The sequence below is a fragment of the Macaca fascicularis genome, chromosome 20 (genome assembly GCF_037993035.2).
Source record: "Macaca fascicularis isolate 582-1 chromosome 20, T2T-MFA8v1.1".
NCBI classification, from domain to species: domain Eukaryota; kingdom Metazoa; phylum Chordata; class Mammalia; order Primates; family Cercopithecidae; genus Macaca; species Macaca fascicularis.
In genome coordinates, this window is record NC_088394.1 from 2,818,997 (window position 1) to 2,835,254 (window position 16,258).

Genomic DNA, 16,258 nt, shown 5'->3' on the forward strand with positions numbered 1-16,258 from the left:
CTGACTTGCACTGTTGTAGGGAAATTTAGCTTTCGTCATAGTGATGGGGAAGCTACCGGGAATGCCCTGAATACAACCTTGAGGGACCAATCAAGTGTGGAAGTGGGGAGCAAAGGGATTGGGCTTTTCTAGCAACACCAGAAAGAGGGTGCGGGGGCTCACACCTCTAATCCCAGCACTTTCGGAGGCCGAGGCGGGTGGATCACGAGGTCAGGAGTTTGAGACCAGCCTGGCCAACCCGGTGAAACCCCGTCTATACTAAAAAATAAGCCAGGCGTGGCGATGCCTGGAAGAGTTTGTAGTGGCTGATAGAAATGCATGCTCACTCGCCCTGTCCTATTATAAGTTCAGGCCAAGAAAAATCAAGAAAGGGTTCGTTCCACAGAGAACAATCCTAGGCACGCTGGGCTTGGTGCCACTTTGGGAGGGTGACTGGTCAGTGGTATTGGTCGACGTCATGGACATAGAAGTTTTTATTTTGGGCAAACATTGCCGTACTTTCCTGATGACCTGGGGACGGGACAGGAAGTGGTCATTTTGGGAGTGCAGGTTGCTGGTGGAGCACCTGAGGGCTCTGCCCTTGCCTTGCCAAGCATTTGTGTGTGGGAAAGTAGTGAGAAGACCTGGACCTCTCATGCTGAGATCTGCTAAGAGGAGAGTGATTGCTACCTCTGCAGCAGCTCATCTGAAACATGCTGGCCGCACGTTAGCAAGGATAAGTGTAAAGAATAGGTGTCCTTGGCCAGGCGCAGTAGCTCACGCCTGTAATCCCAGCACTTTGGGAGGCCAAGGTGGATGGATCACCTGAGGTCAGGAGTTCGAGACCAGCCTGGCCAATATGGCAAAACCCCGTTTCTAGTAAAGATACAAAAATTAACTGGGCGTGGTATCGGGCACCTGTAATCCGAGCTACTCGGGAGGCTGAGGGAGGAGAATCGCTTAAACTCAGGAGGCAGAGGTTGCGGTGAGCTGAGATTGTGCCATTGCACTGCAGGCTGGGCAACAGAGCAAGACTTCATCTCAAAAAACAACAAAAAAGGAATAAGCGTCCTGCGTCCTGTTCTGAGAGTTGTTTGTGTGGGCCCGGGGCAGCCTGTGAGTAGATGAATAGGCTTCCGAGGCTGGGATGGTCCCGGGGCCTGTGTCCGCGCATCTTTGCAGCTGAGGTTGCAACTGCAGGAGTATTGTCAATAGACAAAGGAGGTGAGAGTGCCAGTTGTCTCGAATTGATTGGGATGTTGGTCAGATGATGTCTAAAAGAACATGGCCATTTTGTTATTTGGTTAGAGACAAGGTCTCACTGTGTCACCCAGGCTGGGGTGCAGTGGCACAATCATGGCTCACTGCAGCCTCAACCTGCCAGGCTCACGCGATCCTCCTACTTTAGCCGCTCAGGTAGCTGGGACTACAGGCGTGCAGCACCACGCCTGGCAAAGTTTTATATTTTTTTGTCGTAACAGGGTCTCACTGTGTCGCGCAGGCTGGTCTGAAACTCCTGGCTGATGCGACCCTCTCCCCTCTGCCACCCGAAGTGCTGAGATTACAGGCGTGAGCCACTGCACTTGGCCAGAACATGGCCATTTTCGTTGCCCTCCTTAGAGGAGTAAGGCCAGGAGTGAGCCCGTGGTCTGAAAGCCGTGGCTGGTGGTTAATGTGGAGAAGGGAAGTTGGTGAGAGCCAGCCCAAACCCCTGCCGAGTGAGACTGATTCTGGCAGCTTTAGGGAGCAGGGATGAGCACCCCACAGGCTGGGTGGCAGTTAGAGGAGGCAGATTTCAGCAGGCCACATAGCACTCTTTCTCAGCAGGTCAGGCAGGCAGCAGAGGCTGGGCAGGGGCGTGGGGTCGAGGACCCCATGCTGGCGTGTTCACTAGAGGAAAGCCACAAGCAGGGATTCTGGGTCAGCTGCAGGCCTAGGGCTCAGTGTGTGCCTGTGGTTCTGAGACTGTCCCATGACTTCCTGTCAGCGTTCCGGCAGCTCTAGTGGGACTCACTGCTGGTCCAGGTGAGGCCAGGATCGCTGCCCTGGCGTGCTGCTCTCCTCTCAGCCCCAGTCTGTCACCTGGTGGGGGTTAAAGGGACCTGCCGGGGTTTGAGGCAGCTCTGAGCCATTCCTCACACCAAGCCTGTGGTCATCTCAGGCTGCAGGAGACACAGGAGATACGAGCTTTAGAGGTGGGGCTCTAAGTCACAAGCCCCCGTTGTTCCACCCTGTCCTTTGCTCACGGCACTGTTCCAGTTGCTGGGGCCAGGGTTCTTGGAGAGCATATCCTCACCGCTGTCCCCTCTGCTGGTGACAGCACGCAGTGGAAGCACTCTGGAAGGCGGTTGCGGATCTGTTGCAGCCAGAACGGCCGCTGGAGGCCCGGCACGCGGTGCTGGCTCTGCTGAAGGCCATCATTCAGGGGCAGGTAAGGCCCGGGGTGACGCTGGGATGGGTGATGTCAGCCACCCACTGACTGTCCTGTCCCTGCTGGGCCGTGTTTGGACTCCTGCCTCAGTGAGTGGCTGGGCACAGGGTCTAGGGGCCGATGGGCTCTGGAGCTGGACGGCCTGTGGGGTCTCCTGTTGTCATGAGGTCTGTATGACGGTGGGCACACTGCCTCCTCGCCTGTAAACAGATGGTCGTTGCACCTTCCTCTTATGGGATGTTCTGGGGATCACATGAGGCAGTTCTCGCAGAGTGCGGAGACCGTACCTGGCAGCTGGTGCGGGGCTGCATGTTGTTTTGCCCTTGCACCCTTTCGGGGCTGCTCCGCTGCTCACTGCATTCCAGCTGTGCTGGTCTTGGCTGACCCTGAGGCCTCTTGGTGTTCCTGCCTCCCCTGGTTGGCCACTTCCACTCCTTGATGTCCCAGCTGCTCAGAAGGGCCGTCCACTCTCACAGGCTCTCCGGGGCTTCCCCCACTTAGGCTTTGTCCTCAGTCTGTGAGCACAAGGCTGTCTGCCCTGGACCGAGTGCAGGGGTCGGGCAGGAGCTGTGTCGTGTCCTGCTCTGTGCCACCTGCTGTGCCAGGTCCCGACACACAGCAGTTGCTTCCCATCCGCCAGTGCATCCAGCCCCCTGCACTGAGCACCACTGATGCTGCAGGTCTGTCCCTTGCAGGGCGCTCCTGTGGGAAGGAGAGGGGACCAGGGCTGGAGTCGAGGTGCCCTTGCACTTCAGGGACTTCTTGGCAGCTGTGTGGGAGACGCTGGCCGGCTCTGCTGATCTGTGGCTTTTGTCTTTAGGGCGAGCGTTTGGGGGTCCTCAGGGCCCTCTTCTTTAAGGTCATCAAGGATTACCCTTCCAACGAAGACCTCCACGAGAGGCTGGACGTTTTCAAGGCCCTCACAGACAATGGGAGACACATCACCTACTTGGAGGAAGAGCTGGGTGGGTGCCACATTGGGTGTGAGGTTTCTGGGATGGGAAGGACCTGGGGCTGGGGAGGGGCTGCAGTTCTCAGGGATGGCCTGTAGCGGGTGTGCCCATGCAGCTCCGTGCACCCGGGCTCATCTGCGTGGCCCAAGTGGCCCCGAGGCACGTGTTAAGCCGGCCAGGTGCCCACCATCAGGTTTACTGTCTGAGGTGACGTGACTGGCTGCCAAGTGTGCGCACATCTCCTCCGAGCAGCGCTCTCGTGGGGGTGGGGAACGCCCGGGAATCTGGCGATGTCGGCGTCTACCAGCCTTGGGTCAGGCCCTGAGTGTACGGCACACGCTCCTGCTGCTACCTCGGTGCAGACCCTCTGTGCAGCCCCGGGGTGGTAGGTCCTAGTGTCCGTGTGTAGCCGGCCTGCCTGGACTCCCCTGAGCCTCTTCGGGCCCAGTGCGTGGTCTGCCTGTTGCTGCCGGGGGACTGATGATGTGATTTCTGGCAGTGACGGGTTTGGACACACTCTCCTGCGTGGGGAGGTGGAGGTGAGTGGGAGATGTAGATTCGGCGTCCTCGCAAACCGCCGCCGTTTCTCCCGCAGCGGACTTTGTCCTGCAGTGGATGGATGTCGGCTTGTCCTCGGAATTCCTTCTGGTGCTGGTGAACTTGGTCAAATTCAACAGCTGTTACCTCGATGAGTACATCGCAAGGATGGTTCAGTAAGAAAATAATTGAGATCCTGTTCTGATAATGGTCCTAAGTTCAGCTCCGCAGTGAATAAAGTTGTTGAAACCACCAAAAAAATTGGCCGGGCGCGGTGGCTCAAGCCTGTAATCCCAGCACTTTGGGAGGCCGAGACGGGCGGATCACGAGGTCAGGAGATCGAGACCATCCTGGCTAACGCGGTGAAACCCCGTCTCTAGTAAAAAATACAAAAAAATAGCCGGGCGAGGTGGCGGGTGCCTGTAGTCCCAGCTACTCGGGAGGCTGAGGCAGGAGAATGGCGTAAACCCGGGAGGCGGAGCTTGCAGTGAGCCGAGATCCGGCCACTGCACTCCAGTCTCGGCGACAGAGCAAGACTCCGTCTCAAAAAAAAAAAAAAAAAAGAAAAAGTAGGCTGGGCGCGGTGGCTCAAGCCTGTAATCCCAGCACTTTGGGAAGCCGAGACGGGCGGATCACAAGGTCAGGAGATCGAGACCATCCTGGCTAACGCAGTGAAACCCTGTCTCTACTAAAAAATGCAAAAAAAAAAAACTAGCCGGGCGGGTTGGCGGGCGCCTGTAGTCCCACCTACTCGGGAGGCTGAGGTAGGAGAATGGCGTAAACCTGGGAGGCGTAGCTTGCAGTGAGCTGAGATCCGGCCACTGCACCCCAGCCTGGGCAACAGAGCAAGACACTCCGTCTCAAAAAAATAAAAAAAATAAAAAAAAAAGGAAAAGTATGTAGCTGTCTTCTTTTTAGCTATCACCTGATGTCTTGGTTATCTTTTTGTTGTTCGTTGAGAACGTTGCATGAGATCTGTGAGGGCCGGGCCTCTGTCTCACGCTGAACACCCAGCACCGAGAACAGTGGCTGGCACACAGCAGGCACCTGAGTGCTTGGGTGGGTGGGACCCCCAGGGAGGATGAGCCGCGTGCGTTATTGGCATCATAGAGTGACTAAACCACAGCCCGTGGCAGCTCGGACCTCCAGGCCACGCTGCCGGGACTGAGCTTGCTGCTCCCTGCAGGATGATCTGCCTGCTCTGCGTCCGGACCGCATCCTCTGTGGACATAGAGGTCAGTGCCTCCCCTCCCCAGGGCTGGCCCATTTCACCCTGGTTTCTGGGAGGCTGGGGCTTGGGGATTGAGCCCTGTGTGCCGGCTGCTGGCTGTGTGGCCCTGGGCAAGCTGCTGGATCTCTCTGAGTCTCAGGAGTCCTCCATATAGGTCAGGAGAGCCGGGCGCCTCCGTGTGGAGTTGTAGCTCAGGGTGGATGACAGCATCGATGACCCAAGTGACAGGGATGTCAGGTGCTTCCAGCATGCCTGCTCGGCTGGTGGCTTGGAGAGAGGCTGCTATGGCAGTGGGGAGAGGTGGCTGCACAGGCTGGAGGAGGTGGGAGGGAGGCCTGGGTGTCCTCTCCTGTGGGGAGGAGCTGGGGTAGGACCGGCGTGAGCCATCTCCCTCTCCACCAGGTCTCCCTGCAGGTGCTGGACGCCGTGGTCTGCTACAACTGCCTGCCGGCTGAGAGCCTCCCGCTGTTCATCGTCACCCTGTGCCGCACCATCAATGTCAAGGAGCTCTGCGAGCCTTGCTGGAAGGTGGGGTCTCTGAAACTGCTCTGGAAGGTTCCTGAGGGCACATGGACGGGACAAGAGCCATCTTGTCTCCCATGAATGGCTGTCTGATTCTTGGGGTGGCCAGACAATGGCCTGTTGAGGGACAGCCAGTGTCATTTTCCCAGGCAGTTGAGCTGAGGTCAGGGTTTTGGTGGCATTTTGAGAACCCTGCTGCCTCTGTATTTGGGAGATGGTGGTGAGCTGGCTGGACCTTGGGTGGCTATAGGGCAGCAGCCAAGTGGGGCCAGGAGAGGGACTGGGGCTGCGGGCAGGGCTTGTGCCTGCCAGCCCCTGACGTGCATCGTGTCTTGCAGCTGATGCGGAACCTCCTTGGCACCCACCTGGGCCACAGTGCCATCTACAACATGTGCCACCTCATGGAGGACAGGTGAGTGTGGTGGGCGGGGCGCAGGGCGGCGGAGGCCAGCACGGCCCTCAGGGCAGCCCTGGTGTCCTTGCTGGGCACACACTGGCTTAGAGAGGCCTTGTCCTTTCGGGCAGCTGTTCCAAAGGCTGCCACTAGAGCGAAGCCCACGACTTCTAGGAGGGAGCCCCGGTCCTCTCCTTCCTCTGTCATTCCACAGAATATCCACACCCAGCTCAGTGCCTACCCCGCGCTCGGACATCCTCCAGCGCGCTCCCCCACAGCTTAGCCTGTTACAAGGCGAGGCTCGAGGTCTTGGCCTTGACGCTACCCTTGCCCTCACCCCCACAGCCAGACTGTGGCCACTTCTGCTGCTTTAGCCCCGAGAGATGACTCAGCTCTGCCCATACCCTGGCCTCCCACCTGTGCTGCCAGATCCCCTTCCTCCTGCTCTCCTGTATCCATCCGCGCCTCCTGAAGCCCACTCCACGCAGCACCCGAGTGGCCTTTTTCTGACACAGATGTGTCTGTGTCACCCTTTGCTGGAAGCCAGATGACTCCCAGTGCCCTCAGGGTGCAAGCTCCTCCCATGGAACCAGCCCTGGGGCCCAGCCCTGCCTTAGCCCTTGTATCTCTCCCAGCCCTGCCCCAGCGCCTGCATCTCTCCTTTCCTCCGTCTTGCCATCTCCCATCCACCAAGGGCTTGTGCATGCCCTGATTCCTCTTACTAGCAGGTTCTTCCACCTTTGCCGAGTTCGTCTGTTTCCTGAGGTCTTAGCATGGTCACTAACTCCCCTACCTCCCTGAGTAGTTTTTGCTGTGGTTTTTCTTCTTGGCTGTGATTGGAGGAAGAGATTTTGCGTTTACCTGGGAGACTGTGTGGCTGGTGCCTGTCTCCCCCAGACTGTGAGGCTGTGGGCCATCCCTCTCGCCGCGTTCCTGTCCCTGGCATGACCTGTAGCTCACAGCGTGGTCAGCAGTGATGGGGGCCGCCTGTGCGTGAGAGTGAACGAGAGCGTTACTGCTGGCCTCTGTTCCCTGGCCTTCCCCAGCGGTGCTCCGGCCCCCCAAGCAGAGGGACCTCTGGGGCTGCTGCAGGAGCCTTGGCAGCCTCACACGTCCACGGTGGACCCTGGCCAGAGCCCTGCTCACATTCTGTCTCTCTGGGGAACACTTGCAGAGCCTACATGGAGGACGCGCCCCTGCTGAGAGGAGCCGTGTTTTTTGTGGGCATGGCTCTCTGGGGAGCCCACCGGCTCTATTCTCTCAGGAACTCGCCGACATCGGTGCTGCCATCATTTTACCAGGTAAGGCGGTTTCCGTGTGCAGTGAGCTGGCGGGAACGGGAGAGCTCCCCTCAGGCCTGCCCACCCACCCCACCGGGTCCTGCTGCAGGGGCTGCAGTAGGCCTTTCCAGGCAGTTGCTTTGCAGCTGGGGGTGAGGTTTGGGGCCCTGTGAAGGCTTTAGGCTTTTTTGGTTTTTTTTGAGAAGGAGCTCTGCTCGTTTTGCTTGGCTGACTGCAATCTCCGCCTCCCGGTTCAAGTGATTCTGTTGTCTCAGCCTCCTTGAGTAGCTGGGATTACAGGTGCCTGCCACCACGCCTGGCTAATTTTGTGTTTTTTAGTAGAGACTGGGTTTCGCCATGTTGGCCAGGCTGGTGTCGAATTCCTGACTTCAAGTGATCCGCCCACCTCAGACTCCCAAAGTGCTGGGATTACAGGTGTAAGCCCCCATGCCTGGGCAAAAACTTTATTCTGTGTCTTTTTTTTTTTTGAGACAGAGTTTCACTCTTGTTGCCCAGGCTGGAGTACAATGGCGCGATCTCGGCTCGCTGCAACCTCTGCCTCCCCAGTTCAAGCAATTCTGCCTCAGCCTCCTGAGGAGGTGGGATTATAGGTGCCTGCCACAATGCCTGGCTAATGGTTTTTTTTTTTTTTTGAGACAGAGTTTAGCTCTTGTTGCCCAGGCTGGAGTGTAATGGTGCGATCTTGGCTCAGTGCAACCTCCGCCTCCTGAGTAGCTGGGATTACAGGCATGCGCCACTATGCACAGCTCATTTTGTATTTTTAGTAGAGACGGGGTTTCTCTGTATTGATCTCGAACCCCTGACCTCAGGTGATCGGCCAGTCTCGGCCTCCCAAAGTGCTGGGATTACAGGTGTGAGCCACTGTGCTTGGCCAAGGCTAATGTTTTTGTATTTTTGGTAGAGATGGGGTTTCACCATGTTGGTCAGGCTGGTCTTGAACTCCTGAGCTCAGGTGATCCACCCACCTTGGCCTCCCAAAGTGCTGAGATTATAGACGTGCGCCACTGCACCCGGCCCAAAGGCTTTATTCTCAAGCAAACCTTACATCTTGCGAGTTGCACCTTCTGGAGTTGTCAGTGGAGGGGCGAGTGCTGCCTCTGGGGTGGCCGTTCTCTTGCTGTTGGCGGCGCTGTTTTGTCGAGTGCTGATCTTGCCCTGTCTCTGCAGTGGCGCCTGGCACAGATGCCGGTGGTATAGCTTCAGTCTCCGTGCCCTGTGATGACAGAGTGCTTTTCGTGTCCGTCCTCGGTCGGTGCTCACAGCTCCCTGGAAGGTGGGGCGAGCGCACTGTGCCGGTTTTATAGTGATGGGCTGCGGTGCGGGTCACAGGGCTCTCCTGATCCTCTGCTCTCTGTGCTCCACCTCTGCTCTCCCTGCTCCACCCCTCCCGTAGAGGGGGCCGGGAGACGTCGTCTTTGTGCTCGGCTTGCAACAGAACTCAGGGCAGCTTTCAGGTGCTGCTGGGCTGGCCCACCGGGTGCCCAGGATTCAGTTGCTGGTCTATCCGAGTCAGGGACTTTGCAGGCAGGCATGGGGTGGGGCCCCGTCTGGGTCCTGACCGTGCTGGAGCGTGTAGAAACTCCTCCTGGGCGCCCCACATGCTGTTCTGTGGCCCCGATGCATGTGTGGTGGGCACTGTGGCCTCAGGTGTGCTACTCCCGGTTCCAAGGGTGACTGGGAGGGCTTCCCACAGTGAGCAAGCAGCGGTGACCCTGTGTGCTGGCCGGGCTCATGTTCCAGGCCATGGCATGTCCGAACGAGGTGGTGTCCTATGAGATCGTCCTGTCCATCACCAGGCTCATCAAGAAGTATAGGAAGGAGCTCCAGGTGGTGACGTGGGACATTCTGCTGAACATCATCGAACGGCTCCTTCAGCAGCTCCAGGTGGGGTGGGGGCAGGAGCTCCAGGGAGCACTGGGACCCCAGACAGTCAGGCTTGGCCCACTTGGAAGATGGTACCTTGGGCCCCATCTCTGGTGGTCCCACAGAGACTGCCGGAACCGTGTTCTCTGGTGATTCACAGTGGTGCTCATCCACCTTCCACTGGAGACAGATCTGATTTTTCCAGACGTGCTGCACCATTTTGGCCCCAGACAGGAATATGCAGTAGGTGAGCCGGGGCTGGGCCACTGTTGCCCACAGTCCGCAGAGTGACCTGCAGGCCATCTTCATGGCCTGAGTGGGCCCCGGCACAGTTCCCAGAGGGATGCCAGTGTGGCTTTGACGTGACTTTGGAGGAGCGCATTAGTCGAGTCTGCTAACCGCAGCTTTAAGGAGGACTCCACAGCCACACAGGCTCATCAGCACAGGGGTCCTGGGGAGGCGAGGCTGGTATCCAGCAGCCTCAGAACTGTGCCTTTTCCCAGAGCCTGGGGTGGGCGATGTACAGAAAGCCAGGCAGCGGAAGGGAGGCTGGGACTTAGCAGGGAGTGAAGTCCTCTCAGGGCCTGTCGCTGGGCCAGAGCATTGTCCCTGACCCCTGGCCAGGGGGTGCTGCAGCACTGAGTGGCAATGGCAGAGGCCATAGCCTGGGGCTTCTAGAAGAGGCTGGACCGGGGAGAGGCAAGAAGGGCTTGTAGTTGTGGCTGCTCTTGGCCCTCCTGCTCGAGCTCCCTTCTTGGCCCAGCTGCGTGGGCACAGCCAGGATTCCCTGGGGGTGGGGTACGGGCAGGAATAGCAGCTGCCATCCCAGCTACTGTGGCCTCTGGAGACGATCTGGGGGGTGTCTCAACCCATGTAGCCCAGAGCGGCCTGAGAGGGCTGAGGGCGTCCCCCTGCGGCGGGTGCGTAGTGAGGCCTCTGGTGCCGAGTGCATGCGGGGAGTGGAAGTCAGCCTGTGTCATGGTTCCTGATGCTGCAGACCTTGGACAGCCCGGAGCTCAGGACCATCGTCCATGACCTGCTGACCACGGTGGAGGAGCTGTGTGACCAGAATGAGTTCCACGGGTCTCAGGAGAGATACTTTGAACTGGTGGAGAGATGTGCAGACCAGAGGCCTGTGAGACCCCTTCCTGGGTGGGGCCTTTGGGCTTTGGCTGGTGAGGAGGGGCCGGGTGCTGGGTGAAGTGCAGCTTTCTGAGCCTCGGAAGCCAGGTGGGCGCCTGCTTTCCTGGTGTCTGCACTCGGGCAGGGGAGGCTGCTGGGCGCTGGCGGGCGGAGCGTGTGTTTGCTAACAAGCTCGGTGTCAGCCCACCCGTCAGTTTCCTCCCACCTGTGTGGAGGAAGCTTCCATCCGGCTCTGTGGAGTCCTGTGGCTCCCAAGTGGCTGCAGTCGTTTTGCCAGGAACACTCAGCTTAGGACCCAGGCTTTTCCATGGGTTTGGACGCACGTCTTCCCCACTGCCAGGAGTGCCTTTGTGTCTGTGGGCTGCAGGCTGTGAGGCAGCTGGGCTCTGACAGCAACCCGGCCTCTCAGTCAGCAGCCTGGTGTGGAGAAGGCGAGCGGCGGAGGGGCAGAGGGGCAACACCAGCTCTTCTTTTGACAGGAGTCCTCCCTCCTGAACCTGATCTCCTACAGAGCGCAGTCCATTCACCCGGCCAAGGACGGCTGGATTCAGAACCTGCAGGCGCTGATGGAGAGATTCTTCAGGTAGGGAGTCCTCTGCAGCCTTGCCTGGCACCTGGAGCCTGGCCCTGTCTCTGTCTGGGGCCCACCCGGGCCGGGTCTCAGGATGCCCGACGAGCAGGGTCCCTGTCTCTGCCTCTGGAGAGCCCCGGCTCTGGGTGAGCAGGTGCTAGCTTGCCTTCCAGGCCAGCAGGACAAGGTCCTCTCGTGACGCCACTGGGCTGCCTCCTATGGGGGGTGGTCTGGAGAGACGCATCCTGGGAGGCAGAGCTTTGTGCCCTGTGTGCCTGGATGCGGGAGGACCCAGAATTGGGCTGGCCTGTGCCAGGCGGACGGGCTGGTGCGGGGCTGTGGCCGGGCACCCCCCACCCGCCCCAGCAGGCTGCTGTCCCACAGGAGCGAGTCCCGAGGCGCCGTGCGCATCAAGGTGCTGGATGTGCTGTCCTTTGTGCTGCTCATCAACAGGCAGTTCTACGAGGTACGTGTCCAGGGCGGCCGCGCTGGGGGCTCAAGGCTTTTTCTCCATGGGGTGGGCGGTCTCCATTGTGTACATGCTCCCACAGAGCCGGGCTCTGCCTGGGACTTCGGTCCTACCGGGCCCTCTGCGGCCCCCAGCGTGGTCTGTTTACCCCTGTTCATTCGCTGGCTTGCTCGCCCTGGGGGCCTCTGCCAGGCCTTGACACGTGGCCAAGTAGCAAGGAAGGCACAGTGCCTGCCGTCAGGGAGCTCCGGCCGGGTTGTCACCGAACACAGGAGCCTCCTAAGAATTCTGTTCAAGTTTGTTTAGATCAGTCTCGCGTGGGGACGTTGTCTTCTGTTTCTGTCATGACGTTCACCCTGTGCACCTGGCCTGATCGCCAGCCCTGCCTGGTCTCCTCTGCGGGCTCTCCCTCTCCACTGCCTCCTCTGGGAGCTCTGTGGCCCCAGGCCCACCTACCTTGAGAGACTGTGTGCCTGCCAGCCATACCCCTTTCCCAGGAGGCGCAGCTTAGCTCCGAGACTGTCCCTTCCCACCGCACTCCTCCCTGCAGCCTCGCAGTCCTGCCCTCCTGAGAGCTGCCCGCTCTGCTCCTCTCCCCAGCCTCCACTCTCCTTGAATTGCCCTTTTCTGGGCATTGCAATCCCGCTTCCCATCTGATGGAGCTAAGGGCCGCCTCCCGGAAGTTCCTCTGGGTCCTCTGACTTCTCTCATTAGGTCTGGTCTTGTCCTGGTCTCTGTTCACTGTGGAACTTTTTACCTGCTTCTGTGAAAACTCACGCTGTCCCCAGCGCAGCACGCACACACACACGCACACTCACACATGCACGCACAGGCACACACGCCCACGCCCACGCATGCATACACCACACGCACTCACCCTCACACACACACGCACAGCACCACGTGGGAGGGGTTCTCAGCTGTGACGGTGAAGGGCAGGGCCTCACCTCGGCTGCTCCTTGTGAGTCGTGGGCCCCGTGCCTGTGCCGGGTCGCCCTGCGGTGCTCACCAGCCTTCTGAACGAGGAACTGGACAGGATCCCTGGGAAAGGGCCCTGGGGTCTCTGAGTCACGCTCAGCGGGGGCTTGTGCTCCCTGCCCAGCTGTCCTGAAGGCCTGAGGGACATGTCCGCTGGTTCCGGGTTGGTTCCTGAGGAATTGGAAGTGTCACGAGATGTGGCTCTTGCTGGGCTGGTGCTCACTGGCCTCCCTTGTGCCTGTGCAGGAGGAGCTGATTAACTCAGTGGTCATCTCTCAGCTCTCCCACATCCCCGAGGATAAAGACCATCAGGTCCGAAAGCTGGCCACCCAGTTGCTGGTGGACCTGGCAGAGGGCTGCCACACACACCACTTCAACAGTCTGCTGGACATCATCGAGAAGGTGAGAGCCGTTGCACCCAGGGATGGGAGCTAGGGTGCCAGAGCTCCATGGGCAGAAATGGTCTCTGGTTCCTCTGTCCCCTTCTTCGAATGACCGGACGGCTGTCTCCGTAGGTGAGGCTCCCCTCCCTGCAGGATGGGTGTCCCGAGGCCTTTGCAGGGCCTGCCACTGCTGGGTTTGTGTCCCGACTGAAAGTCCTGGACCTGGGTGTCCTGTCGCACTCGGGGGCAGCTGGTCTGGGCCTCCTGGACCTGTGCTGGAGCCCAGACCTGGGGCCGGGGCTTTGGCCTGCTGTCCTTCCTGCCCAGCCAATAGCTTGCTCTTTGATTTTCAGGTTTGGTTTTTGCACAGGATATAAAGGGTATCTTTGCTTTTGAGGAATAAAGATGAAGGGTGAGCACAGTGGCTCACGCCTGTAATCCCACCACTTTGGGAGGCCGAGGCCGGTGGATGGCTTGAGGTCAGGAGATCAAGACCAGCCTGGCGAACGTAGTGAAATCCCGTCTCTACTAAAAATACAAAAATTAGCCATGCGTGGTGGCGGGCGCCTGTAATCCCAGCTGCTCGGGAGGCTGAGGCAGGAGAATCGCTTGAACCTGGGAGGTGGAGGTTGCAGTGAGCCCAGATTCTGCCACTATACTTCAACCTGGGCGACAGAGCAAGGCTCCGTCTCAAAAAAAAAAAAAAAGAGAAGGTGTTTGTGGTAGAAAGTGTTCCGGCCGGGCGCGCTGGCTCAAGCCTGTAATCCCAGCACTTTGGGAGGCCGAGACGGGCGGATCACGAGGTCAGGAGATCGAGACCATCCTGGCTAACACAGTGAAACCCCGTCTCTACTAAAAAATACAAAAAACTAGCCGGGCGAAGTGGCGGGCGCCTGTAGTCCCAGCTACTCGGGAGGCTCAGGCGGGAGAATGGCATGAACCCGGGAGGCGGAGCTTGCAGTGAGCTGAGATCCGGCCAGTACACTCCAGCCTGGGCAACAGAGCGAGACTCCGTCTCAAAAAAAAAAAAAAAGTGTTCTGACGGCTGTTGCCGCAGAGATCTGTGAGCCTGCATGTGAGTCCTGGCCTTCTCTTTAAAGGTGATGGCCCGCTCCCTCTCCCCACCCCCGGAGTTGGAAGAAAGGGATGTGGCCGCGTACTCGGCGTCCTTGGAGGATGTGAAGACAGCTGTCCTGGGGCTTCTGGTCATCCTTCAGGTGGGTGTTCTGCAGGAGGCCTCTGCGCCCTGGGTGCACATGGCTAGCTGTTGTGCACCAGCTACATCTGCGTTGTGTTGGAGTCTTCCCCAGCGGGAGCCGTGCCCTGCCTGGGTTTGCTGAGGGTGCAGTGGTCCTGGCAGGCAGCGGAAGCTTCCTGCTCTTGTGGAGGGATGGAAAGAGATTCTGTTGCTTGCCTCTCCTGGTCACAGCAGGGATGCGAGAGGCCCTGTTCTCCGCACTGAGCAGAGCCTGTCTCTGTGCTCCTGAGTCAGGGCCGGGACCATGTGCCATCCTGGGCACCCAGCACAGCACCTGGCAAGTAAGGGTGGCCCTCCATTCCCGCCCTGCAGTCTGTTTAGTATTTGCAGGTGTTTTGTTGAGATTTGATTCACATATCATGCAATTTACCCGTTCACAGTGAACAATTCAGTGGTTTTCAGTAAATTCACAGAACTCTGCAGCCATCCCCACAGTCAGCTTGAGCACCTCCTGAGCATGTCGGTAGTACACGCTCCCATCCCCCGTTGCTCCCTTACCCCCAGGTACCACCAAGCTGTTTCCTGTCTCTGTGGATTTGCCTACTCTGAACATTTCATGGAAGTGGAGTCACACATAATTCATCCACAAGATGTTGGATGGTAGAACAATTTCATGTCTTGTGGCTGGATTGTTCCACCCAGCGCCATGCGTCCAGGCCCATCTAGGTTGTGGCAGCTGTCGGTGCTTCCTTCCTTTTCATGGCTGAGTAGTAGTCCATCATCTGGAGGGAGCACATTTTGTCTATTTGCTTCTCCATTGGTGGACATTTGGCTTGTGTCCACCTGGCAGCTGCGGTGTTGGTGCTGCTGTGAACCGTCTCCTGTGAGGGCTCCGCCTGCATTTTCACTTCGCCTGGGTCAGCACCTGGGAGCGGATTGTTGGGCCCTAGGTTTAGTCTGCATGTGATGTTTCTAGGTGATACCGGGCTATTTTCCACTGGTGCTGTGCCATTTTCCATCCACTCGAGCAGCATGTAAGGGTTCTGATTTATCTTTTTTTTTTTTCAATGCAGTCTTACTCTGTCGCCCAGGCTGGAGTGCAGTGGCGTGATCTTGGCTCAGTGCATCCTTCTCCTGCTGGGTTCAGGCAATTCTCCTGCCTCAGCCTCCCGAGTATCTGGGACTACCGGTGCCCGCCAACACACTCAGCCAATTGTTTGTATTATTAGTAGAGACTGGGTTTCACCATGTTGGCCAGGCTAGTCTCTTTTTTTTTTTTTTTTTTTGAGACGGAGTCTCGCTCTGTCGCCCAGGCTGGAGTGCAATGGCCAGATCTCAGCTCACTGCAAACTCCGCCTCCCGGGTTCCCGCCATTCTCCTGCCTCAGCCTCCCGAGTAGCTGGGACCACAGGCGCCGCCACCTCGCCCGGCTAATTTTTTGTGTTTTTAGTAGAGACGGGGTTTCGCCGTGTTAGCCAGGATGGTCTCGATCTCCTGACCTTGTGATCCGCCCGTCTCGGCCTCTCAAAGTGCTGAGATTACAGGCTTGAGCCACCGCGCCCGGCCAGCCAGGCTAGTCTCAAACTCCTGACCTCAGGTGATCCGCCTGCCTCGGCCTCCCATAGTGCTGGAATTACAGGCGTGAGCCCCTGCGCCCAGCCTGCCTCTAGTTTTCAAAGCCTCACAGCATCACTTAGGGGTAATTTTCAGTGTCAGTATCGTGTAAAATACAACGTGTGAATCAGTTTGCTCAAAAGCTCATCCATAAGATGTTGGATGGTAGAACCATTTCCTATCATGTTTATTTGTCATGGTCTTTTATTTCTTGCCACGGAAGTTTAAAGTGGTGATTAGTTTTTTATTATTCATATTTTGAGACAAGATCTCACTCTGTCACCCAGGCTGGGGTGCAGTGCTGTGATCATAGCTCACTGCAGCTTCGAACTCCCGTGCTGAAGTGATCATCCTACCTCAGCCTCCCAAGTAGCTGCGACCATAGGCACACGTCACACACCTAGCTGATGTTTTCATTTTTGGTAGAGTTGGGGTCTTGCTGTGTTGCCCAGGCTGGCATCAACCTCCTGGCCTCAAGCAATTCTCCCACCATAGCCTCCCAAAGTGCTGGGATTTCAGGCGTGAGCCGCCACGCCTGGCCGTGGTGTTTGATTAAAAACCAGGCATCTGGCCAGGCGCGGTAGCTCACACCTGTAATCCCAGCACTTTGGGAGGCCGAGGCGGGCGTATCACGAGGTCAGGAGATCGAGACCATCCTGGCTAACACGGTGAAACCCTGTCTGTACTAAAA

The 16,258-nt window shown here is 58.2% G+C and overlaps 1 protein-coding gene across 23 annotated transcripts in view; it reads left to right on the forward strand.

Moving 5' to 3' along the window:
* Positions 1-16,258, forward strand: part of TSC2 (TSC complex subunit 2) — a 39,911-nt gene that overhangs the window by 3,334 nt on the left and 20,319 nt on the right. For 19 of the 23 annotated variants that reach the window (XM_005590932.5, XM_074028540.1, XM_074028542.1 and 16 more), the window contains exons 4-16: positions 2,300-2,410; positions 3,231-3,375; positions 3,959-4,076; positions 5,087-5,135; positions 5,534-5,659; positions 5,992-6,065; positions 7,222-7,348; positions 9,089-9,232; positions 10,209-10,346; positions 10,834-10,937; positions 11,310-11,391; positions 12,619-12,774; positions 13,856-13,972. In XM_005590932.5, the coding sequence (XP_005590989.3) occupies positions 2,300-2,410; positions 3,231-3,375; positions 3,959-4,076; positions 5,087-5,135; positions 5,534-5,659; positions 5,992-6,065; positions 7,222-7,348; positions 9,089-9,232; positions 10,209-10,346; positions 10,834-10,937; positions 11,310-11,391; positions 12,619-12,774; positions 13,856-13,972 (1,491 nt within the window). Of the gene's footprint in view, positions 1-2,299; positions 2,411-3,230; positions 3,376-3,957; positions 4,077-5,086; positions 5,136-5,533; positions 5,660-5,991; positions 6,066-7,221; positions 7,349-9,088; positions 9,233-10,088; positions 10,387-10,833; positions 10,938-11,309; positions 11,392-12,618; positions 12,775-13,855; positions 13,973-16,258 lie in introns of those variants that run through there. The other 4 variants (XM_074028549.1, XM_065536733.2, XM_074028550.1 and 1 more) reach the window with 4 other exon arrangements.